The following is a 24,713-nucleotide window of genomic DNA, read 5'->3' as shown; positions in this document are numbered from 1 at the left end:
ACAAGCAGCAAGCTTAGTCTCCTTTTTTGGGGTAGGACTTTCAAAACATGTAAAGCAGTTTAGAAGCACAGTCACCAACAAAGGCAAATGTGACTTATACTCATGTATTACTCCAGACACTTGAAATTCCCACATCAAATACCCCACCCTGTGTGTAAACTTCACACTTTCAAAATCTACTGGAAGAAGGGCTGCAGAGTGACTCACAGCACTGAGCCATAAAAGGATCACAATCTTTGACAGGTTCAGAAACAAAATGTGCAGTCAAGAGTTTTTATGGCACAGTTTTGAGGATGTCTCCAGTCAAGTGTCAATCTCAGCAGAGTTTCAAAGAGGACAGGGTAGGGAAAAATGAAACAAACGTATCACTACATTTCCTGCAAGAGATTGATAAAAAGACCTCACTTTTACAAAGAGTTACACACCTGCTCAACCTCAGATACTTATCCTATTATGGTAACACACTCAAAGTTAAAATCCAAGTCTTTGAAGATGTGGGGCCCAAATAATTTACCATGAAATGTGGAATTCAGAGTATTGTTTGTTCTTTAATTTAGCAATAGAGGAAATCTGAATATAAAGCAGAACTGCAACGTGATATTTTTTAAATGCTTCATCACACCGCTTTTAGAGTAATTTCCTCAAACTGTCACAAAAAGTACCTTTTCAGCATTTTGAGATAAGAAAAAAGACAATAGACTACAACCTGGGAAAGAAGTTAATGTAATATTAACAGAAGCTATGTAATTAGCTAGTCCAAAACCTCAACCCATCTTTAAGCTTCCCGTAACAAAATAAATTGAAAGGAGAAAAAAGGAAGAAAATAATTTTTGGAAAAAAAATAAAAATAAAAAGAGTGGAGAAAGAAAACCTACACGAGCCAGTCCCTCGCTGCTGTTATTCCTCCACGAGCGGAAATGCTCAGTTCAGTCATGGCTTAGGAGGCATAAACATCATTGAAATTCAAAGGCAGCTCCGAGAAAGAAGACGCCTCAATTGGTATGCAAGTGGTGTTTTCTCGCCCTGAATACATTATGAACTTGCAGCATGCTAATATGCCATGCTATCATAAGCACCAGATGGAACAGTAGGCAGTATATGTCCCATCAAACCTCAGGAAGATGTATTAATGTTCCTGCTCTTTTTTTTCTTCCCTTCCCCTCCCCCCTTCCCTACTACAACCCTTCAGCTGTGTCCCTAGACTGGCACATTTCTTAGCATCAGTCACCTGCTCCTGAAGCACAGTTCTCCAGGGTTGCCTCATCTTCACCAGGTGGTGCCAAGCATCTTTTCAATCTTTTTTATCGTAGAAGGTAAAGGCCACAAGACGTGTCAGGCTGTGCTTACTGAAGGGTACCGAGTACAAAAGATAACATCATGAGATAAATGATAGATGAAAAAAGACTTTGGGTTTAAAGCTAGCACAATTGTTTTAAATTATGTATAAGTAACGCGGCACAAAATTCCCCCTCAGTACTGTTGGCGAATGAAGAACTGGGGGGCAGTGGCAAAGGGTACGACTTTCTGTGTAACCAAATAAAAACTGAGGAAACTGGATTAAAGATCTTTGAACTGAATTCATTTTTTCGCCACACTGGAAACCTTTTCAGAGAATATATACACAATTCAACAGTCATTTATAGGGTAGGGTGCAGGGTTTAATTTTAAAACAGAGTATGAAAATGGTACACAGGCAAATTAGTTTACATGACTTTGCTGTTTTGTGGTTTGGTCTTTTTTAAGTAGAGAATGACATTCTTTTACTTTTAGGACTAAATAATTGCTTGGACTTGTATGTGTGATTCTAAAGAAGTGTAGTATTTTAATACTGACTTGCATCATTAATGAATTCAGTCCAAAGCAGGTTTTATATGACTAAAGTGAAATGTAATCTACTACTCTGTATGAAACTATGTGAATACACATACAAAACTTAAACAGATTTTCTGGTATCACCTTTTTTTTTCCTATCTATTCATAGAAACATGCCTCCTATTGAAATATAGTTTGCAAGGGGAAAAAAATATTTTTTTTTCTTCTAGTGGGCCCTTCAAAAGATGTAAAATAAAGTCCCCAAAAATGAAAATGAAGAGTCTCTACATTCAAATGACAAGCAAGAAAGACATGACATGGCTGAAGAAAAGCAAATCAGCTTTTTGCATCTGTAGTTTTAATGTTCAAGTATTTTTAAACAAGTTTGTTTTTCAGAAAGAAATCACATCAGTAAACATTTGCTAATTTCTGATATTTTAGAAACCACCTGCTGATTTACAAACAGCTCTCACTATGCATGTAAATCTATTATTTTCCTAGCGACATTAGCCTTCTCATAAATACAGTCTAATTCTGGAAGATGCTGAGTATTCACAGCTCACACGAACTTTTCTGAGAATTATTATTGCTCAAAACCTGACAGGAGCTACTTACATGACTTATCTGTAGCATGTGTAGGAAGGATTTTTTCCAAGTATTCAAGGTCTGGTTGACAGGGATTTCCCGCCACCCATCCAATGCTAACTAAAATAAACAATAATTTTATTTCAAACAAAGCACTTTACAACTCTTATTCCCAAATAACAAGCATTATTCTAGCATCTGTTAAGTCCAGAATCCAATGCAAGGATATCTTAGGGACTGAGTCAGAAATCAGACCAATTTTTTTCCTTTTTCTCTTCCTACTAGATATTGGGGCGCTTGTGCTGTTTCTTAATATATAGCCTTTAAGGGTAATTTGCTAGATTATGATTTGCATTGTGCAAATAAGTCTATTTAAGTCCATTATCCTGCATTATAAAGTAATTTCTGACACCTTAACAGCACTCAATTTAATTACAACACACTGAAACAGTACAGCTGACTCCCAAAGGAACCTGTTTGGATCAGAAGATGATGATATATGCTAGCTGCTGATCATCTTTCAACATCAGATTGGCAATGAACTGTTTTAAAGAACAGTATCAGAACATCTGCATCATCTTACTATTTTGTGGCAAAGAGCCCTCCAAAACCCAGCAGTTGCATGCAACAATGTGTGCACATCCCAGACTTATAAGCAGACATATTTAAAACCAGCAGCTTTACAGTAATGAGCAAAGGAGACCAAAACAAGGCTTTGATTTTGACTCAGCAAGCATCAATTTCTGCAGCAGAATCCCCATTAGGTAATTCGTCAAGGCATCTATTCTTATTCTATTATCTAGTGTGGCAATACAGAAAAAAGACTTACAGCCTTCAAAAAGAAAAACACTTGTGACAAGACTATTAAGCATTCCTGGTGATTAAGTAATAGACACTCATTTTTTCAAGACTGTCTTGAACTAATGCCCCAGACAAAACTCTGCAATCATATTTGCTGGTGTCAGTATGAAATCAAGTCATCATGATTTTCTGTATTCCTTCAAGAAAAAGCAAGTCATTCAGCAGCAACCACAAAGCTCTTTCTGAAAGAATACAGAAGTTAACTAAGGAGAGAGTATATCATTTCTCTTGTGGCTCTACAGAGGGATGCAAGTCAATGCCTGAAACATAGGTAATATTTTTATCTTGGAGCGTTTACAGACTCTCAAGAGCAGTTTGAAGCAAAAGCTTTAAGGCAGCATAAACTAAAGAATTCTGTTTCTGACAGTCTCTGAAGATTAAATACCATTGCTTTCCTTCCTCAAAATGAAAGGAATTGGAAATTCCTATTCTAACAACTGACATGTCAAAGGAAGAAGTCTGGCTGATCAGCTGAGAAGCAATCACGCAAATCCCACCTTTATTCCACCAAGACATGGTTCTGTCTCTGCAGAGGAGTCTGAAGAGGGCAAACAAAGTCCCCAACACCAGCTCTCCCTCAGATGGCAGAGAACTTGCTATACACACTCTGAAGACTCTGCTTTCATACCGAGCTCTCAATGAAAGTTTCATGCGCAGATTAATCTCCTGCACAGCAGCCTTGCTTATTAAATATAGAAAACCCAAATACAAATTTGCTTTTACAACCAGAGAATAATGTAGAGAGAGATGTAAGTAAATTAACAAAACAAGATGAGCATTCTTTGAAATACTTTAAAAATTTAACACAAGAAGCACAAATAGTATTCCCAGAGAGGCCAGCATCTCACTTCTCTTGCATTTGCAAGGGGACAATGAAGTCTTCACACTGACTATTAGGAATTCAGGAAAGTAAAATATATGCTCATTACTGCACACATCCCCTTTTAAAATTGTAATGTACTTTGCTTTTGTTCCTGAAGGTGCAATGCAGTTAATCTCAGTGTAAAATAATCAAATATTGACCTTAATGAAGTAATGTACATTACTTCCAAGATCCAATATGAATGAAATCAACAGAAGCTCTCTCTTTTTCAGGACCCTAAAGCGAGAAGATCGTACAGTGCCATGGAAGGATGAACTCAACCAATGTGGACCACTTGAATTCTAGAACCCATTTTTATCACTGTCCTCCCTCTGTCAGTGGAGAAATGAAAACTAAAAACACCAAGACCAAAGACATGGTAAACTCTGTTACAAAGCAGTTTCCAAGAAAACCGATGACTTTCAAAGCTATTCAATGACAGTGCCATCTGACCTTGCTGAACACCTAATTATACCCTTTCTTTTACAGACATAACCAAAGTTGCTTTAATGAGCACCTTTCAACTTTCTTGACTGTGTTAGTAACTCTCAAAGTCCCTATGGTTCACTCAGTATTTCTCGGTGTGTACTTTCAAAACTGATACAAACCCCAGTTCCTTCTCAAAAAGGACAAGGTTATCACATCCCTGCTTTTGGAAGATCATTTTTGTACACTGTAGTGCTTATAGTTTTAGAAAGTCAAAAATAGTGTACTTTGTACAGTTCCAGGCAGAGAAAAATAGCTAAAAGAAACAGCAACGCTGTCCACAGAAAATGACCTCTTCTAAAGTTCAGTTAGCAAACTTTCTCCTAACTAGAATACAAATAAGTGCGTGCAAAGGTAGCAGATATAATTATGCAATCAATAATTACGTGGTGCAATGGATTGGAAAAATAAAATTAAAACAATAAATGCTGATTTATATTTGCTAACCACAAATGATGTGGCTGGTGCTCTGCAAGGCATAAAATCCTTTAAAAAGAAGATTCTCTTAAAAGTTCAAGGAATGATGACATGGGGAAGTCACATATAGGAAAATCTATGGAGATGGCATTAATTTGGATTATGAAATAGCTACAATGAAAATTCAAGGCTGTGTATACATACTTGTTGCCCTGGCTTAAAAGGGCCACCAGAATATATTTGGAATGCACAGTTTAGAAGCAAGAATCAAATTATGGCTTTATTTTCATACGATATGAGTGCACATACTTTCCAATCAGTAATCTTGCGGCAGGAAGACTATTTGAGTCATGTGTGTTTGCATGACTCACAAAACACACATTAAGGAAAGATCTGAAAGAAGAAAGGGGAAAGGCCATGTATCACTAAACAGGGAGATTACTTCTTTAGCAGGATGTGGTTTCAAAACAGGAGCACAGTAAGACAGTGAACCCAGCATTGCTAGAAGAATCAGAGAGAAGGGGGGTTCTACAAGAATCTGCACCAGAGATGCACCGGAGGGCTTCCCAAAGCTTGAAGAAGCGGAATATAAGCACATGAAAAAAATTCCAATAAGCATTAGAAAATTCCAAAAGCATGAGAAATGAAAGGGAACCAAGTTAAATTTTGGAGCTGCTCTGAATGACTTACAGAAGACAGAATAGCACATTAACCTCCAGAAGAAAAAATATGTATCAATAAGCTGTAAAGGGCAATGGACTTTGAATGGTAAAACATTCCTGCTTCTTGAATCATCATTTCAAACTTTGAAGCAGTTAAGCACATGCAAATCCCACTTCCTCAAATCACTACAGCAAACCCCTCTTTTTAACCAATAATGACACAGGCTTGACCTTACACCAGATCTGCACAAACTTGCAGTATACTTGAAGGGTTACCAAAATACATTTTTCTTCCTTATTCCTCAACCTCTCCTCCAAGAGGCCATAAATACTGATTTCTTTTGCTCTCCTATTTCCACGCTTCTGGTCTTTGTCATCTCAGTATTGTCAATATGCAAAAATGTGGCAGAGCTCATTACAGTCTGCTTCCAAAGGGATATCCATAATGAATGAGAACCATACGAGCTACACTCTAATAATTGTGTCCACTGCTGACGGTATTTCCTTTCGAACTTCAGAAAGATTTCCTGCCACCTTTGACTTACACTTTGTGCCTGTTTAAAAGCACGGTTAAGTTGCGGGCACTGTTCCAGAACATATATCCACATTAATACTGAAAGAGTCGGCTGGATAATTTAAATTAATTCAGATGTATGGATCCTACCAGGTAGCTTTTCCTCATTAAAATTTCACAAGATTGCCAGATCCCAAGAGCAAGAAGAAGTACAAATAAATGCACAACTCATTATGCAACATCATGGAAAATCTCAAGGCAGGCTGCAGCTTCATGCCATAGGAATTTGGGCAGGAGATTTTTAGAAGTTGGATCAGTTCAGTGTCTCTTTTGACACTACAGCCTTAAACCAGCTGCAAGAACATTTCTACCAGGTGGTGTGCTGCAGCACAGGGACAAAACCAAGAGGTCTGTGAACCTCCAGCTGAAGCGGCTCCTTTCAAATCCCAAGGTCTCCAGCAACTTGTCCCAAGTCCTCCTGCAATTAATGCTCACAATGAGGTTATTTCTCCACACGCTGCCTAAAACTGGCAGTAAAGAAGAAATTACTAGTAGGAAAAAAATGAAAATAAAAAACCCCGCAACAGCACAGAGAAATAAATTTAGCTTTGGTATTTGGAATCACAGCTTCATGAGCTATTATGGGAAGGAAGCAGGTGTAGGACTTTCAGCCACCACTGAGCCTGACAATTCTGCTCTTCTACCGGCATGCAAAGGCAAAGTTCTTTCTACAAGTTACATATCAAGAAATAGTTTCAGAACGGATTCAATGAATAAGTAACTGTACGTGCCCAGAAGCTCAATGCTGCTGAAATTTGCCCCTGAAACACAACCCAAAAGCCAGTGCCATGGACTGCTGTTCTTTCCCCTACAGTACACAAGGCTGAAGCACCTCAGACTGGGTATCCAACACAGCTAATGGATCAGTAGAACAAAGAATCAATCATGCAGACTGAAGTGCCCTCAGGAGATCAGATAGCCCATACCCTCCTGTCTCAAAGCATGTGCAGTTAGAGCAAGTTGCTAAGGGTTTGTCCAACATGGTGTCTTCAATAATGGAAAAAAAATTGCCCCTCTGGACAACCTGTTTCAGTGTCTGACCATCCTTACAGTGAAGAATTCTTTTCCTGGTATCTACCTGAGATTTATCATGGTCCATTACTTGCACCTGTTGCCTCTCATCCTATCACTATGCACCTCTAAGCAGAGTTGGGCTCCATCCATCTTCTCTACACCCTCCTATTAGGTAGCTGTAGATAGCTCATGATAGAAAAGATGATATCAATGTAGTTATATTTAACTAGCAACTGCCTACAGCTCACCAACAGGGAAGTACTGGAGATAGGATGTTTTACTCCTGCCTTTCAAGAGCCTCAGTAACTTGGATACATGGTATCCACAGCATTATTCCCTCCTCCAGAAAAGATGTCCCTATCCTCACCTTCAGAAGATTGGCAAGTAGAACTGGTTTGTGTAAGACACAGCTAGGCGAGACGGAAGAGGTGAGCTTTGATTTTATTCAAGTCTTTTGAGTGGAAGCCTCACTCTGGAAGTGAAAGACATGAATTCAAATCCTCCTTCTGCTTGCTCAAGCTCAGGTCTGTAACAAATTTCCTCAGTAGCGGAGGGAGAATGCTACTGCCCAGCAGCTGTTTATTCCAGATGGGAGTAATCTCCATCGCTCTTGTCCTGCCCGAGAACTGAGCAGGAAGTATTTCAGGAGACACCAAGGCCTGAGATCAACGGCAGGAAGGAGGAAGCGGCTCCTGCACCGGTCTTGCTCTTCGTCTGGTGACTCTCAAGTACAAGTGACAGAAAGAACAAGTGTACATCACAAAATGCAACGTGGCACAGAGACGGCTGAGCTCCTGGAGAGTTGAGCCAGTGAATATAGATAGCATGGTACAGCACGGCAAAGGCTTCACCAGCTTTGCAGAGGAGCTGCGTGAACGTGGAGTTAGCATAGTGGGATATTGAATGAAATCAGCCTTGCCAAGCGGGCCAATATGGCTAGACTGTGTCTGCGTACAAGTGAAAATCCAAGCGCTGCTGAGCCCTGTGGATTTCCTGATTTAAAATCTCTACCTCGCCTCACCATTGCTGGCTTCGTGATCCGTTTTACACCACACACATTTCTGGGAGCAAAAAGTAAGCCTGCACTTGTTAAGCAACCAACATTTCGGAATACGCACTGGGCTTCCTCCGAGATTACCTACCAGATCCAACTGTGCAAAAAACTCGGACACAGAAATGCTTCAACTCCAAAAACAGACATAGGTGTGAGCTCAGCACTGGCCTGCTTAACCCTATAGATACCGAGACAGATCTTAGCACGCACAGATGCAGCTCGACATGCTTGGGAAACTTTAAAACTGTAACAAGTGATGCATCTGGAATGAGGAGAGAGTGAGGCGTGCAATTTTGGATTTGGGAGTCAGCTACTGCTTCAAGTGCAGAAGTCATCTTGTGCACTTAGCTTTAGTCTGTGACCTGGTAGCAAGAGATCAGGCTTCGACTGATTTTTTTTTTTTAGTGTTATCCTTGATGTACACAACTGGAAGAAAAAAGGGTGTAGTGAACAAACCAGAAAACTGGTGCTGGTATATGTATAGGTCCAGAGAAGGACCAGATATCATGTCTTCTTCTAATCTTAGATGTATCAACTTCTCTATTCGGACTTTTCAAATTGGCACATCACATAATTTTAGAATTTATTTTACCCAAAATTATTTTTTTCTTTTTAAAAAGCACATATACACAGATGACATTGATTTGCAAGCTGTGACTATTATGCCTTAAATACATGAAAGTGGAGTCCAAAATCTTCAAATTAAGATATGATTGGTGCTAAACACTCTATGCACACCAAGGAAGTTCCAGTCCTGAAAAACTGATTTGTTTGTTCCTCTTCAGCTAAGGATACAAGTTGAAAAGCACAAAATCTTCACATGGAAAGAGTGTCTGGGACCCTCCTTAAAAAAAAAAAAAAAAAAAATATATATATATATATATATACACTAACAGCTATTTATGCAGCATGATCTGCATCCCGTGATTTGTTAATTTCTTTCCATGTATACATAGCAACATGCAGTTCACAGCCCCATGGGTTGAAAATAAGAGCAATAATATCACACAGACTTTGGAATTTATTACTACTGTAAAAGAAGAAGAAACTTTAATACTTTGAAAAGCAAGTCATTATACCGTGTCGCCCAAACCTTACAATACGTATCTGAAGAACCTGGTGACCCATGGTCCTCTTAGGGAAAGAGCTTTTCACTCCTGTCTGAATCCCGAAGAAGATAAAGTCATTATGTAGGATGATTGGAATAATGACGCAAGGTTAACACTTGGACTTAAGTATTTCCAGACACATTTTCCATGTTTGGCAGGAAAGTTGTTTTGTAAGACACAGAATTGTCCTAATATAACAGCATAGCAACTGCAACTTAAGACAGAACAAGTCAGTTAATGGACTATTAGGAGACTTTTGCTGTATAGAAGCATTTAGACGCATGTATTTAAAAAACAGGTGGATAATCCAAATGTTCAGTTACTAGGACACTAACAGTTATGTCCATGGCAATTTTGTTTCAGTTCTTTAAACAAATCATCACTTGCAAGAACTAATGTTAAAACCAGAAAGCCAGTCTAGTACACAGTGGCTATAAATGCCAAATCAATTTTCAGCAGATAATAAAGTCCATGTTTTACAATCAGCAATGCACTGTTTTACTACCCAAAATGTAAGCTAATAATATATAGCTCTGCTAAATGGAAAATGCAGATATGCTGTTAAGAAACGGGCTGGCTGTGAGATGATGGATCATTTCTGCTGGGACCTTCTTAAAGCTATGTGCAAATGTTTTGAAAATATCACATGATGTGGCCATGTGTTAAAAATTACAGCCAGTTAAGTTCTCTGCTAAGAAAAATATGTGGGCAATTTATGAAATGCACTCCAGGATGGAGATATCTTAAGTAAAACCAGATTTTGAAAACAAACCCATTTTTTTTGAAACATGAACTTAAAAAAAAAAAAAGTTGCAGCCACATCTGGAGAGCAGAAGTAAAGAAAGGGTGGTCTGACCTAATACCAGGCCATCTTCTGAAAGAGCAGCATTATTTCTGGGCTACAATGACTGTGATCACTGATTGTCCATTTAAGGAAACCATGCTGAATACTGCCATGGGCAATAATAAAGCATTTTGTAGGCCAACATCTGTTCTTTGAAAGTACTATAAAATGACTGATAGATTTGTAATGTTTCATAAATAAAGTCCGGAATAAACAGTTCAGTTCTCTCTTTTTTTTTTTTTTTTAAAAAAAAAAAAAAGCCCACATGCACAGTAATCAGACAAACCAGTGTATGGTATTAAATTTGAACACTGTTCCCCTAGCATCAATTATTTAGAGATAAGCACTTCCTAGAGTTCACTACATAGAATGCCAAAATGGTTAACTTGGTTACTGCAAGCTGCATGTTAACAGGGTTATCTTTCTAGAGACTTTTCGCAGAGTTGCAGTAGTGCTTTAACAGAGATCTGAATCGCTTTTACAGCATTTCATTAGCAAGCCTCGCTGCTGTCGCTTTGCCCTGGCAGGGAAGCGAGGAGGTGAGCGGCCAGTCGCAATTATAATGGTATGAGCAGCTCATCTTTGAAGGGCAAATTTAGTTTGTGTAAAAGTGTTATCACTACACATAAACCAGAACCCATCTTTATTACTTCCTGTTCTTTCCCCAAAAGAAGGACTTCAGATGTCAGAATCACTAAAAGGATGCTTCTGAAATCAAGACTTCACACATACACAAAAGGCACTGACATAATATCAGATTACATAAAAATACACATCTTTTTAATCTCCTGTACATAATGTGCTTACTTTTAAAATACAAAATCTGCCCCAGATGGCTAATAATGCCCATTTGAAAAAAACCAACACCACAATATTAAAGGGCTAAAATATGCTGTGAACAGATTGAGAGGCAGTTCATCCTAGAGGAGAGTAAAAAAGTGCAGATGGGTGTCAAAAATAGCCAAGTGTCAGATCTGTTCAAGTATCTCCATTCTGGCACATGCTCCCAGTCACAGCTGTTAGTGTATTCTCTGTATCCAAGTGCAAGGTTTTCTAACACTCCGAGCTGACATTAAAACACACTTCTTGCTTGCTACTGCTTTAAGAGAATGCTGGAAATTAAAGATTTATTTAATGGTAAAGCTTAACGAGTATTGATAAGGGTATACATACTCAAGAGTAGCACATGCCATTTTGATTAAAGATGCATGAAATTTTAACCAGCAGGTAGATTAAGTAATTTAAATGCCAAAGGCTTAATAGGTTTTCAAAAACCTCCACTCTAAGCATTCCAATACTGTTTGCCAATAGCCCCAAATAATGCACACAAGGATCAAGATTGATAAGATTGTGTCATTTAGTACGTTTAAATATCTTAATAAAACACAGAAATAGTAAACAGCACGAGAAGATTGAGTTTCATACAAATAGAAGGGAAACATCAGTGGCTTCAAATTATGCAGAATACAGTTTTCCAAATTAATGGATTACCATGATATTTCTAATAAAGACCACATTCCCAGGAATGTAATGCATGCAAATCAAATTCGACGTTTAAAGGGTTAAATTGACCTTTCATAGTCCTCGGTTGTTATCTATGCAAATTAATTTGCCCATATTTCAACCATATAAATCCTCTTAGCCTTGTGCTTTGAGCAAACAGAGCCCACTTTCTTGTTACAAGCAGAGGATCGGCAAACATACCAGCAGTAGGGTATGACCATGTATAAAAATCCTAAAAGGAAAACATTCTTCCAACAACTGGCAATACCTACATGCAACTGTGGTTGCAGCAAACTGGCAGATACTGTTTCAAAACACCATCTGCGAGGTGTACAGACTCTCTGTGATCAAGCGTAGCCTCTTCTGCCTGTCCTAACCAAATAATCCACAAGAACCAGCCAGCTGTAGGATCTCTAGCCCTGTCTTTTTTTATCCAGAGACACGGGCTGCTATAATCAGGCACATGGCTCTCTTCAGACCTTACGGGGGGGGGGGGGGGGGGGGGGAACAAAACAAAACAATCCAAATTCAATCCACTCGGTTGTGGTCAAGCATCTCACAAAACCCCTCAGACAAATCACCCTGCATAGAAGCACCGTTTTCATTGGCAATAACACTTATCAGTTAGACAAGCAATCATAAGATCCAAGGATAATATTTTCCTGGGGAAAGCGACCTATTAAAATTTCCAGCTCCACAGCAATTCCTCTAATTCAGCAGATTTTTTTATTGTTTTATTTTGAATCAACATATTTCAGTGATCTGCCTGGTGACAGTTAAGTACTACGATTTAGGACAACGCTGGAATAATTTCTTTTCTAAATCTCCTTCACTCCTCTAACATAAACAGCTTTTCACAGAGATAATTTCAGCTGATGGGTGAACACTGTGTATGATCTCTACCGATCAAATGTTTGCGGATTCAAGGTACAGCTGACAGTCATGAAAGCCTGCCCGAAGCTGTATTTCTGTTCGCTAAAAATGATCTCCCCCCCCGTGCAGAGACCCGCACCCACAAAGCCAGTGACTTTCTGCTATTTCTATCCCTTTTCATTGAAACATCCAGTCCTGATGCAAGTATCATCTCTGGCAGTTCCCTCGCACAAATTCCCCTCCCCCAAACATATACACAACAGAATTAGCATCCACGATCGCTCCATACCAGTATCAGCTTGCAAATCACCCTCTGTATTTTAAAAAAAAAAAAAAAAAAAAAAAAAAAAAAAAAAAAAAACAATCAAAAAACAATTAGCGTTTCCTCATTTAAAACCGAAAGAGCTGCAATAATTTCAACTCACCAGGCATCCTTGGATAAAATATACCACACTGTAAATGGCTCTCTCCTAAAAGCAAGCTTATTTAGGGCTCAGTGCCTCCTGTTCTGGAATGAACAGAGAGAAGCGAGGAGGGCCATCAGAACTGGCTGTGGCAGCGTAGCTGGAGGCAGGATGCTGGGCGCGTGCGTTTGCCAGGCAAAGACAGATGGAGAGCTGACACTCTGTATTGCACTTGGAGCAGAAATGTGAATGATGACAGGAGCACATGTGGCCTTGAACCCAGCCCTGTCTCTTCAGGCAGAACAATGACAGGGATGTGTGTGCAAATTATCACAACCCCGGCTCCCCTCAGCTGACTCCTTTTACTCTACCTTTCACACCAAGTTCCAGATGACCAAAGAATAGAAAGTAAAATGCAGAGTGATAAGCCAAACACTGAATTATTCATTTTTTTATTTAAAAGTTAACCCTTTCTTCTTCTGACAACAATTAAAGAAAAAAGCATCGCTTTGAATCGGCTCTCTTCCAAAAGTGGAAACAAATTCATTCTTTATTTTAACAGCCATAATTTTGCACTCCATAGGACTACGTTTGTTTATTTAGCTGGAAATTCAAAATGTGCACAAGGATATATGAGAGAGTCATGTCCCCCTCCTCTTCCTCTCCTCCCCACACTTTTGTCATTATTATGCTGTTTTACTATAGTGAATGGAGTATCAAAATCACCCCCTTTCTCAGATTCTCAGTAGTATGTGTAAAATAGAACACACTTAGAAAGCAGACCACTTTTATTTTACTATAGTGCTTTTAACCCCCTGGGATTCCTGCATTGATATGTTCCAAACATTTGCAGCTTACTCTCCTTTACCTTGCATGGTGATCCATGGGGGATGAAAACAAAATCTTCCCTGTAAAGCTTTTTCAAAAGCTAAACAATCATGTCCTCCCAATTTCTGATTTTGCACACCCCTTAAATGTTTATCCTTCACATGAATAACGTATGCCTGGCTAGGTTCAATGCACTCTTCCCTATTAAGCTTTAATGGACACCATGATACATAAAACTACAAGTCTTTGTTATAGTGCTTTATCTAAAGCTGGCTATTTTCTTCTCAGCAGTCCCTCTTTAGTCCTTTGTAAAACATCTTTGCCTCTTAGGAGAAACATACGCCTGACTCGCATGACTTCTCTGTAGCACATATAGCCTTGCACAAAATTCCAGGCACAAGGAAAAATATCTTCCTTTTTAAAACTCTCCTCCCATTTAGCACTTGCAAAAGCTTCTCCCTTTAGTAATGAGTATCTCCAGCAATTAGCGCATAGGTCCTGGTTCTGTCTTTGCCTTTGCAGTGTATGTTTAAACCCATATAGAAAGGCAGCGATTCTCAGTCAGATCTTCAGGAGCTGCATTCTTGCCAGTGCTAAGACTCATCCTTTTGTACTTGTTTATGCATCCCCCTGATTTTGCATTATGCCATCTTCTGCCTCTGCTATGTAGAAACAACTCTGCTTTCAGGCCTTCCTCTTCCTTCCTCTAGCTGCCACAGAGCCTGATAAAGATCTACTTAGGAAAAGGACACACATGCGAAATTAAGCAAAAAATAACAACCCTTCCAATATCCGGACTGAACTCATGAATATTTCTCACTTAAAGCACATGAGTCACTTAATTTACTGATATTTCCACAATAACTTTTTAATGCTACCTAAGTGGCACCCTTAAGCTTCACTTAAATAGGAGAGAGACTCCAAACACTGGACTGGCAAATTCAAGACAATCAAAGAAGCAAAGGAGCAGCTCCCCTTGCCCTAGTAAACACCCCGGCACTAACAATCCAATGCTCTGCTACTTGAGACGGGTCTTTTCTTCATCTTCATCAGATATCCACTGTAATGAAGTTCTCTGTAATGGATTTTTGAGTGTCAGAGAGACAGCCCAAGAGAAACACTGAAACGTGAAAACATTTTCATGACAGACCGCTTTCATGAAGGGGGGAAAAGCAGAGATGGGAAAGGGAGATAAGCAAAGTCTATGCCACGAAGGACTTTAAAGAATTTACCATTCTTTTTGTTTTATTATTTGATGCACTATTTAAAACCAGTCAGTTAGTATTGTATTTGCTGTGTTGTTTTTCTTTTTCAATGCTGTACTCTACATGAAAGGAAAAACATTTTCACAGTTGGAAATGCAACCTTTCATCAACATAGATGCAGCCTGAATCAGCTTCAGAGTAGAAAGTAACGTGTCAAAGGTATGACGCATTTTAATAAAACTGAACAATATTCACTCTTAAAAGAAGGTCTTAATATCAGTACATTGTAAATCCACAGACCACAGCTCACGAAATTGAACTTCCATATGCTGTGTGATTATGCATCTTTTTTCTGTGTGTAAAAAGCCTTTTTAAGCTGTTATCTGACTACAGTAATTGCCACTTAAATTGATCCACGTCAACAAAACCTGGATCCCTGGAGATTCTCACCTAGAAGTCTGCTAGTGGAAGGGGCTAACAGAATGCCTGTGCATCTGAGACTACTTCAGCATTTTCTCAAGCAGCCAGCTGCATGAATAGTTTTTCCCTCTCATTATTTAATACACTGAGGCAGGCTGCAACCCATTTGGCAGTCCTCCCTGAATAAGTATCTGTGGATATTTATTCGCTTTCCCCACTCCGCCCCCATTTTTAATGCAGTCACTTAAAGCTTGCCCTAACAGTTTTTGCACCAGGTGTGAAATTTTAGCAGGCCAAGCAAAGGTGGACTGCCCATTCTGTAAAACGGTTTTGTTCTCCGCTGAGAAAGGAAAGACAGTGGTTTTAACACAGGAACAATTCTGCTGTATTACAAGAGTCGGCATTATGTCTAAGACCAAAATGAAAAGGATACAAAGAGAGTGAAAAATCCAGAAGATAATCTTTGCCCAGTTTCTTTATGGTGCACATTATGCTACACCTTCCTGGGTGGGAACCAGCTCCTTCTTCAACAGTCACTCACAAAACTTTACAAAATAATTTTAAATAAACCTCTACAGCTCTTAATTTTGAAAATGGGTAAAGAAGGCAAAACACAGTCTGCATATTTATATATTTGAAGGGGAAAAAAGAAGATTCCCATGCAGTGGATTATATAAGGTCGCTGAGACATGGATCTGATGGGAAAGAGAAATTCCAAATGATCACCGTTTAAAAGTACAGAGAATGCCTTTTGCGCAAACCTAGCTTAATAACAGGGACTGGAAGTCCACTGAAACGCATCTGTAGTTAATGAAAGCTCTCTATTAACAGTGAAGGAAGAATTTAACTCAAAGCTTTTCTGTAGGACTTCTCAACTTCCCGCTCTACTTATAGCACACTGTTGTGATACATTGTGACTTCACACAGTGGGTATTAAGTGAGTTAATTCAAAGGAGCTGAAACCTCATTGATCCTAATTGAAAGCAATACACCCAACCAAATAGTTTTCTACCCCATCTGCTCTGGCCTGCCACCAGCTATTCAATACAAGAGAATTAATAGTTTCAGATATTCTAACAGACCCAATAAAAGCACTCATTTAAGCAGGACTGCATTAACAAAGTGAAAAACCAAGGGCAAAATGGGTTCAAATGGAGCATTTTACTCCTAGTTGGCTTTAACAAAGCTGAATAATGCTTATTCTGACTTTTTATGTGCAAGACTTGATAAACTGAATGAGAAGGCACTCAATGATCAGTCAACGAGCATTGATGAATGGTCATTAGGACCCCCCCCAATCTCAGGGAAGGCCATTCCACAAAGTGGCACACCAGCTTGAAAGGGCGGACTCACTAATGTCCAGATTTCCCCGCTTGCTTGTTCCACTTTCACTTTCAGACCACTGGCCACCAAATGAGGCTGACATATTGGAAAATAATCTTTTATGGGCGAGTGGTAAATAAAAATGGAGGCATTAGCTGGGCTTTCAAATTCAAATCTGCTAGTTTTGTCAGCCCCCAAACGTTTTGATTTTCCACCCAGCTGGAAGCTATTAGTGTTTTCTTAAGGCATCCCACTGACAGGGCAAACCCACCTAATGTGTGAGCTGTAGAACTGATGGGGGGGGACGGGGACAACCACTTCTAGATGCTTTCTGAACTTTATTCAGTTGACTGTCCAACCAAAGTACAGTAAAGGCAACATCTTCAGGAGAAAGAAGCTCACTAATTTCTTGCTGTCCGGTATCTCCTACAGCCTGGTGCAACAGTAGTCCACCTAGGACTGTAATGGGTACTCTCAGTGTGACTTTTTCCATGATGTTGTACCTAGCCTCCCTTGTTTTTACTGCACTACCACAGAACAGCTCAAGCTATTCAAGAAAGGCACTTCTTTAATTAACTTCTAACTCTTTGATTGGAAACGGAATTAAAATATTCCAATAAGATATTTGCTTATCTGTTAGCAGTAGCTCTTAATACATGCAACACAAAACATTTGCCAGGTAACACTATTTCCCTATGCATTTCCTTACTGGGAAGACTTTCTGGACTTCTGAAAAAAAAGACAAATGGGACCCTTAAAACACACATAGCTCTGTGAAATGCAGACTAGTTGAGATTACCTATAGAAATACTCAACAGTTGAAAGTCAGAGTCACCAAGCTGGGAAGAAATTTTTCTTGGTTGTCTAATAGCAACTGTTCATCATGTTACCTCTAGTACTGGATTAAAATCATTGGAGGTGAGAAAGCATTCATACCTTTTTTCAGTTAAGAAAACTTAAATGTCATACTACTTCAATGGGCTAATCAGAAATTAGTCCCCTAAAGAGGATTACAAATCATCTGTTAAGAAAAGGTAACCTTGGCAGTGGGTCAGACTTGGCAACCTAGATTGCCTACTGCTTTTTGATCAAAAAATAACAACAAAAAACTCATTCTTGCTGAATGATGCCAGAAATCCCAGTGGCATTTCAGGTGTATTTCAGGTTTTAAAACAATTAAAATATAGATAATGATCTATCATAGGAGAAGAATAGTGCCACCAAAAATTAATTGACTCAGAATGAGAGGGCCAACATCAGCTTCGGGTCTTAAAGAATGCATGCTCTTTTGCTCTCTACATACATTTTAGTAACAATACTCACATGGACAAACTCACGCATATGTCCCTGTTTTGGTGTCCATTTCTTTCACATGATCCGGGGTAAACCAAGTTTTGCCTTGCATTTTTTATTAAATACAGTATTTTCTACAATGTGGGTAAAGTAAATTAGAATTGACTGTTAATTTCTATCATCATTTGGATTCAAAGGAATCCAAAACACCATCTGAGTACAGACATCACTGATGTACTTTAGAAAATTTGATATTGATTTGATATTATTTCTGAAAGGACACAAGAAAATACCAAAGATGCCATTTCACTAACAGGAGAAAGAACACATTCAGTGTGACCCAGAGAAGCCTGGATGAGAGACCTTCTGGTCCTGCTGAACTAGGGTATCATATTTTAAGATCCAAAAAGAAAAGGGGGAAAAAAAATAAAATAAGGGGGGGGAAAGGGTTCAAGCTATCAGTTGCTTCTTGACTTGAAGCTTGGAGTGTTTGCTCATTTAACATGGGTAGGGAAACTCCTCCTGCTGTAGTATATTAACCCTAGTTTTGACCCCTAATCGATGTCTTTTCAATGCATGGGATTTTCATAATAAAGATAATGTGAGAGCATATTTGTGTGAAAGCGTATCTACCACTAGCCCTAAATTCGAGCCTTGCATTTTTCTTTGTAACATGTCAATATTTGTGACACTAACTAAACATATTTAATTCATTTGACAAGGACTGTTACATTATATTGAAAACTTTTGTTTCAATGTCACCACCTCCCCGTTTTGACTGATGGCGAGTTAGTTTTGTTAAAACGCAAGGGGTGATAGCGTATGCTCCAGTGAACTTTCCCTCCTCTCAGCACCAGAGACAAAAACCTACAGCTCTGCTCTGTGCTGGCAGCCATCTGGCCAGCTTTCTCTCAATGCCTGCCCCACACCACACTGCAGGCAAAATTTCAGGGCTCTAGAGCTCTGTGGAGCTATTCATGACATACCAATTTCACATTTTCTGCTTGTACGCTTGCAACAATAAATGCTAATGAGGACTATGAATGACATTTTTAAAGACAATAAAAAGGTCTCCAAATCCCCTGCATATGGAGACACTATTTTCTAAACTTCACCTTCTGTTAGGGAGCCATTACACTCTAAAGGAAAAAAATAACCTAAGGAGAACAATGAGATGATCAAAGCATAACCGAGTCCTTAAGAATTCCAAAGAAAACAACGTTTGCAAAGCCATCTTAATGACAGACAGATTTTATGCCGATGTACAGCGGGTAACACTTCAGTGCAGGAACTCTTTTTCAACAGCACTGCTACTTTTCATCAGGGGGGTTCATGAATTGGAAGGGGGAAGCCATAGCAAATCCTCGCTTTCACTGATCACATATAACCCCACAAGCCACAGATTTGGACTTTTTAATTACTAGTCTCTAGATGAGTCCAAGAGTAAGCTATTATTATTAATTGATTTGGAATGCCATGCTTTCATAGAGATTACTGTATTGACCAAGTGTGGCCAAGAGAAATATCGAATTTTAATGTTTTCTTTCCCAAAATCTACCTTTTGCAATGCTATTGCTACTCAAAAAAAAAAAAAAAAAAAAAAAAAAAGAGGAGTTATATTCACTCTTGTTACTGTGTTTTATACTTAATTAAAGACAGCTTCACCTTATTAGCAAGGATTAAAAACACTTTCAGGAAAATCCACCAGGTGGAGCAAATACACAGCAATACAAAACATTTATTTATGCTTGTACTGCCATTTTCAACAGGGAATAATGTTTTACATGGAAATACTCTTACCTCTTAACCTCCCTTCTTCACCCTTTTGTCATATATTGATCAGTTTGTACTTATTTACTACATTTATAATGGTACAAAAGCTTTGTTCAAAGGGGCCTTCATACAAAGCTATTTTTTTGTGATTAGTTTCAATATGAATTTGCAAACCACAAGACCCCTCAGATATATAAAGAGAAATTAAAGAATAGTATTATTCAACACATATATAACAATATACAACAATATAACGATAATGTTGTGCTTGTAAAACAAACTGACAAGCATTCAGAAAATAAAGCTTAATCTTACATCAGGCAGCAAAATCTTTACACTGGCCTCCACTACAATGGGCTGGAAATCTGGCCATTCTGCATTTCTTATTATGTGTTTATACACACACTATTGCCAGTAACATCACAGCAATGCTGTTGTACAGTATGTTGGTGTTCACTAGTAATGCCTTTATTTTCGTATTACGTTGGTCAACTACTGAGTAATTTCAAGAGTGCAGTGAATGAGGACTGTAAATAAGTATTTGAGCATATCTAGGACAGCTAAGCATTCTTTCCACATTTAAATTATTTGCTTTTCAGAGCCAGGTGAGAAAGCCACCTCCTCATCAAGTATTTTAACTTTCCCTGATGAATGAGAAGGTCTAATGACATAGAGGCAGGGGGCCACCTTTTTACATGAAGACAACTAAATCCTCACAGTAAAGTGTTTATGGATGAGTCTTCTCACAGTTATAATAGGAAAACCCACTGACAGACCCTGTAATTGCTAAAATGGAAAAGCAGTATTACCAAGCCAACTGCTCTGATGAAGTTCAGTGTCTGGAAGCACAGCAGAATCAGTACACAGACTCATTCAACCCTTGATGGTGGAAAAGCATTATTGTTTGGAGTGACAAAGAGAAGGTACTGATTTTAGTCAAAGTAATCTTTTTCTTTCCACTGTTTCCTTAGTTACACCTTCCATCATGTTTTTCTCTCACTTTTCTGTTCAGTGTCCTCTGTCTTCTCTCTGCTACCAGGTCTACTCCTATGTTCTTGATTCTGGGGCCTACTCCTCAGCCTGCTACACACCTCCCTTCCCCAGTCCACTGCATGACTTGTCTCTGCTCCTGCTTCCTTGGACATTCATCTTCTCCCACCTCTGCTAGCCCTGAAAGCTAAAAGTTCCAGAATTTGAAGCTGTACTACCATAAAATATTACCCACAGTTAACATAGAAATGAAAGATCAACAACCAGCATTCTAACACTGAGAGACAAATGCTATGCCAGTTATGTTTCCACTACAAAACTGAGCCAGAATGGGATCCACTTCATGTGCAATCAGAGGAGCACACCACGCTCCCTGGAAGCACAACGTGTTGACACAAGCTTTGTGCTTTTAGTCCAGCTCAGGTGAATCCCCCTCATAGCTAAGGAAAATTAACATATAAACTCTTTGTTCCTTTAGGAATGGGGAGGAGCCTTGAGGAACATAGGCCTTTAGATATAATTTCATTTTATCTAATTGTGTTGTGCTCCACATGGTGCTTCGTTGTAGCCATTCAGAAGAGAAGGAGAAGAATGCAGAGGTGATTATGAAGTGGAATTTCATACCATGAGCAAATTACACCACTTCACACTAGGAGAACATCTGCAAAGAGCAGCAGTAAGTGTTTGGGCACAATGCAAGGTGTCAGTTTTAATAAAGACCGGACCAGCTAGGGAACAGTTATCCACGAGAACTTTCCTTAAGCACGATTGTCACAGCAGAGACTTGCAGAGATGCCCAAGATAAATATTTTTTCAAACACAATGCTGATTTAAAACCATTATCTCTGAGGCATTTTTGAGGTGGCAACCATGGACTAAAGACTATAATTTTCTGCCATTTTCAAAGAGGAGCCAGACACCCAGTGGGTGGGAGGAAGGACAGTGTGGTTATTGTCGTCACCATGTGTCCATGAAGAACTTTTTTTCACTATGATGCTGGTTGAGGTGGGCAATGGTTGGCTAGAGGTCATGGACAGTTCATTACATTATGAACTCTGCAAAAAACAAAGGCATGTAAAACACTGAAAGGAGGGACACCACTTCTATGTCTTGTGAAGGTTTAACTATCTAATCGGGCTTTTATACAGTTAATTTCCTTAATATGTACAAACCCTATAGGAACATGACACCAACCACAATGCATAAACTATCGTTTTTTCATCCCGCAGATATAAGCAATGCTTACTTAAACTATGGCTTCTTTACAGTACGACAAGATAAAGAGATTTAAAACTACATGTGTAAGTAGTTCACTTTTACTTAAAGGCACCTTTACACCAAAGTACCATAAGGAGTTCATAATGAAGGGGGCCTGATTCTAAAGGTGAAGGATTATGTACATATTTAACAGTTTATTAAATCACAATTATCGATCTGATACACTGTAACAGCTCTTTTATTGCACCATCCCCTGCAAATCCTTCTTTGATGGAGGAGTAGTGGCACAATAGATCATAATGACTCTTTTGGTCCCACTGCACTATCACCGACTCCCAGATGCATATGCCGACTGAAGGCTACCTTCTCTTAATGAAGGGTCCCCAAAACCCTTACCTGGTAATGTTTGCACTCAAGAAGAAAAGTATGCCCTTAAATCTGTATTACAAAATCCTAATGAAGTATTAGCAGGGAAGACAGAAGCTACTGCTCAAATAATTTCCATCTCACCTACAGAGTACCCAAAATCACTAGCACATGAAAATGCCCTCGAAGACTACAGGCAAAATTCTACAGGATGGCCCAAAAGCTTTCAGCATAAAAGAAAATGAAACCTTAGTTAACTTTCAGCTCTCCTTCTCCACTTCTACAACCACAAATTCTTTCTTGGACCAGCTTCTGCCCACAACAATAAAAGGCAATAGTTACATACTACACTTACTTTTGCTGCATAGTCATATTAATTATGTTCCTTCCCTCTAGTACCTGTACCTCATGATCCCAACTTCTGCCAGTACAACTGTTAACAGCACCGTGCTATAGAGTATCAAAACTATCCAAATAAGAGTCATATACTTCATTTATCATTCAAACAAGAAGTCATGATTTATTTCTTCACAATTAACAAAAAAAAAATTCAGGACCTTTACCTAAATGAACATTTCAGTATCTTTCAGCTATAATCTTGAGCTTTACATCCTGTTGAACAATTTCCATTTACGTGCCCAAACCTGAGTTGTGCACAGAACCCTGTCTCATGCACCGGCACCTTCAGCCTCTTGAATGACCTCAACAAACAAGGAGCAAGGACTATAACTGACCCTATTCCAGCATTTTAAAATTGAACACGAAGCTGGACATCTAAGAAAATCACATGAATAATGAGAATGGAAACGTTGATAGCTGCTACCACTGTTTTAACGGGCCATGCCAGAACAAACACTGGCTTGGTTTGAATCTGCAGGATGAATAAAAATAATGCTGCCAAGCATCCTGAAAATGAGAGACTTAAAATGCCAAGAATGATTATGTTAATGATCACTATCCAAAAAAAAGTGGTTTTTTTGAAAAGTTTATTTGCTGCATAGCACAAACTCCACCTGAAAGAATTTGCTCCTCACAGGACTCTACCTCTGAAAATAAGAGAGGTCGAGCAAGGGGAGAAAGAATAAAGTTAAAGGAAGAAGCCACGGATTCAGAAGTGAAAGGGTTAACATGTTTTGTTTCAGTCAGTATTCTACCAAAGCCAGAATTACAAGGGAAAGACTAAAAGAGCCAACTTTTTTTTTATTATTATTATTATTACTCTTCAAAAGGAAAAAAAAAAAAATCAGGCCTATCTGTCACAGGGTTGTCCGGGCTGGAAGAACCGGCAGGAACCTCAAATTCCTGACCAAACCCTCTTCCACACAATGCCTCCTGAATGGAAGGAACCCAGGCCGGGCAGAGATAGCCCGCTGTCAGGAACCAGCCCTGACGTTGGCGGAGAGACGGGGCTGGCCACGCAGGATGTCAGAGCAGCAAACTGCTGTTCGAGATACTGGGGTTTCACACACTCCCAGCCTGGATGTTTTGCTCTTCAGGTAATTAAACAAGGAAACAGGGCTGGTGTGTACGAGTCTGACCCCTGCGCCGTGGCTCCGCGGTTCTGCGTATCAACTTCCGCACGAACCGCCCGCAGCATCATCAGAGTCTTCTGCTCTTGCTCTCCACCTCTCCCGCTCCCAACACCAAGCTCTAAAACAAATCCTCCTGGAAATATCAGCTGCTGTCTATTCCTTTTCTTTATTTTTTTTTTTCCTCCCATATTTAAGAAGGGCTAAATGACTTGCTCTGTTCCACACACCTTGCTGCTTTCTCATAAAAAGAAGGCAAAAAGTAAAGCAATGGGTACTTTCAGGTTGCTGCTCTTCAAGAAATCCATTCAAATTATTAAATATCTGGGGGAGGGGAGGAACAGACAGAAAGATGAGGCAAGGGATTCCCAAATTAATGCTCACTTTAAGGTCATCACTCAAAATGAAAAAGATCCTGGAAAGTATTTCCAATTCATCCAGCCAGGTGCCAGACATTCACTTATTTAGAAAGAAAATTATTCTGATTTAAGTATTATTGAAGAGTCTTTGTCTTACAAGAGGACATAAATCATAGAACCAGGTATTAGAAAAACAGACCAGTATTTTCTCTCTCTTTTCCCCAAAATTTGAGAAATGGGAAAAGGCAGGTGTTACCACCTATACTCAGTGAAAACTCTACACTGGCTGCTCTGACTGACCTAGTTTCTATGCTCTTTAAAGTCCATTTAAACAAAAATGATTTTTAAA

General features: G+C 39.1%; 1 protein-coding gene across 7 annotated transcripts in view; it reads right to left on the bottom strand.

The window, feature by feature from the left end:
- Positions 1–24,713, bottom strand: part of RUNX1T1 (RUNX1 partner transcriptional co-repressor 1) — a 117,408-nt gene that overhangs the window by 68,616 nt on the left and 24,079 nt on the right. Inside the window, exon 1 of one of the 7 annotated variants that reach the window (XM_032987904.2) lies at positions 13,082–13,374. The exons of 5 other annotated variants lie outside the window; for them this stretch is intronic. In XM_032987904.2, the coding sequence (XP_032843795.1) occupies positions 13,082–13,088 (7 nt within the window). In that variant the 5' untranslated portion in view covers positions 13,089–13,374. Of the gene's footprint in view, positions 1–1,228; positions 1,301–13,081; positions 13,375–24,713 lie in introns of those variants that run through there. One more of the 7 variants, XM_032987905.2, reaches the window with a different exon arrangement.

Source organism: Tyto alba, unplaced genomic scaffold (assembly GCF_018691265.1).
Source record: "Tyto alba isolate M040663 unplaced genomic scaffold, T.alba_DEE_v4.0 Super-Scaffold_9, whole genome shotgun sequence".
In the NCBI taxonomy this organism is placed as follows: Eukaryota; Metazoa; Chordata; class Aves; order Strigiformes; family Tytonidae; genus Tyto; species Tyto alba.
Note: the sequence above shows the minus strand (reverse complement) of the source record. Positions and strands in the feature narration are given on the sequence as shown.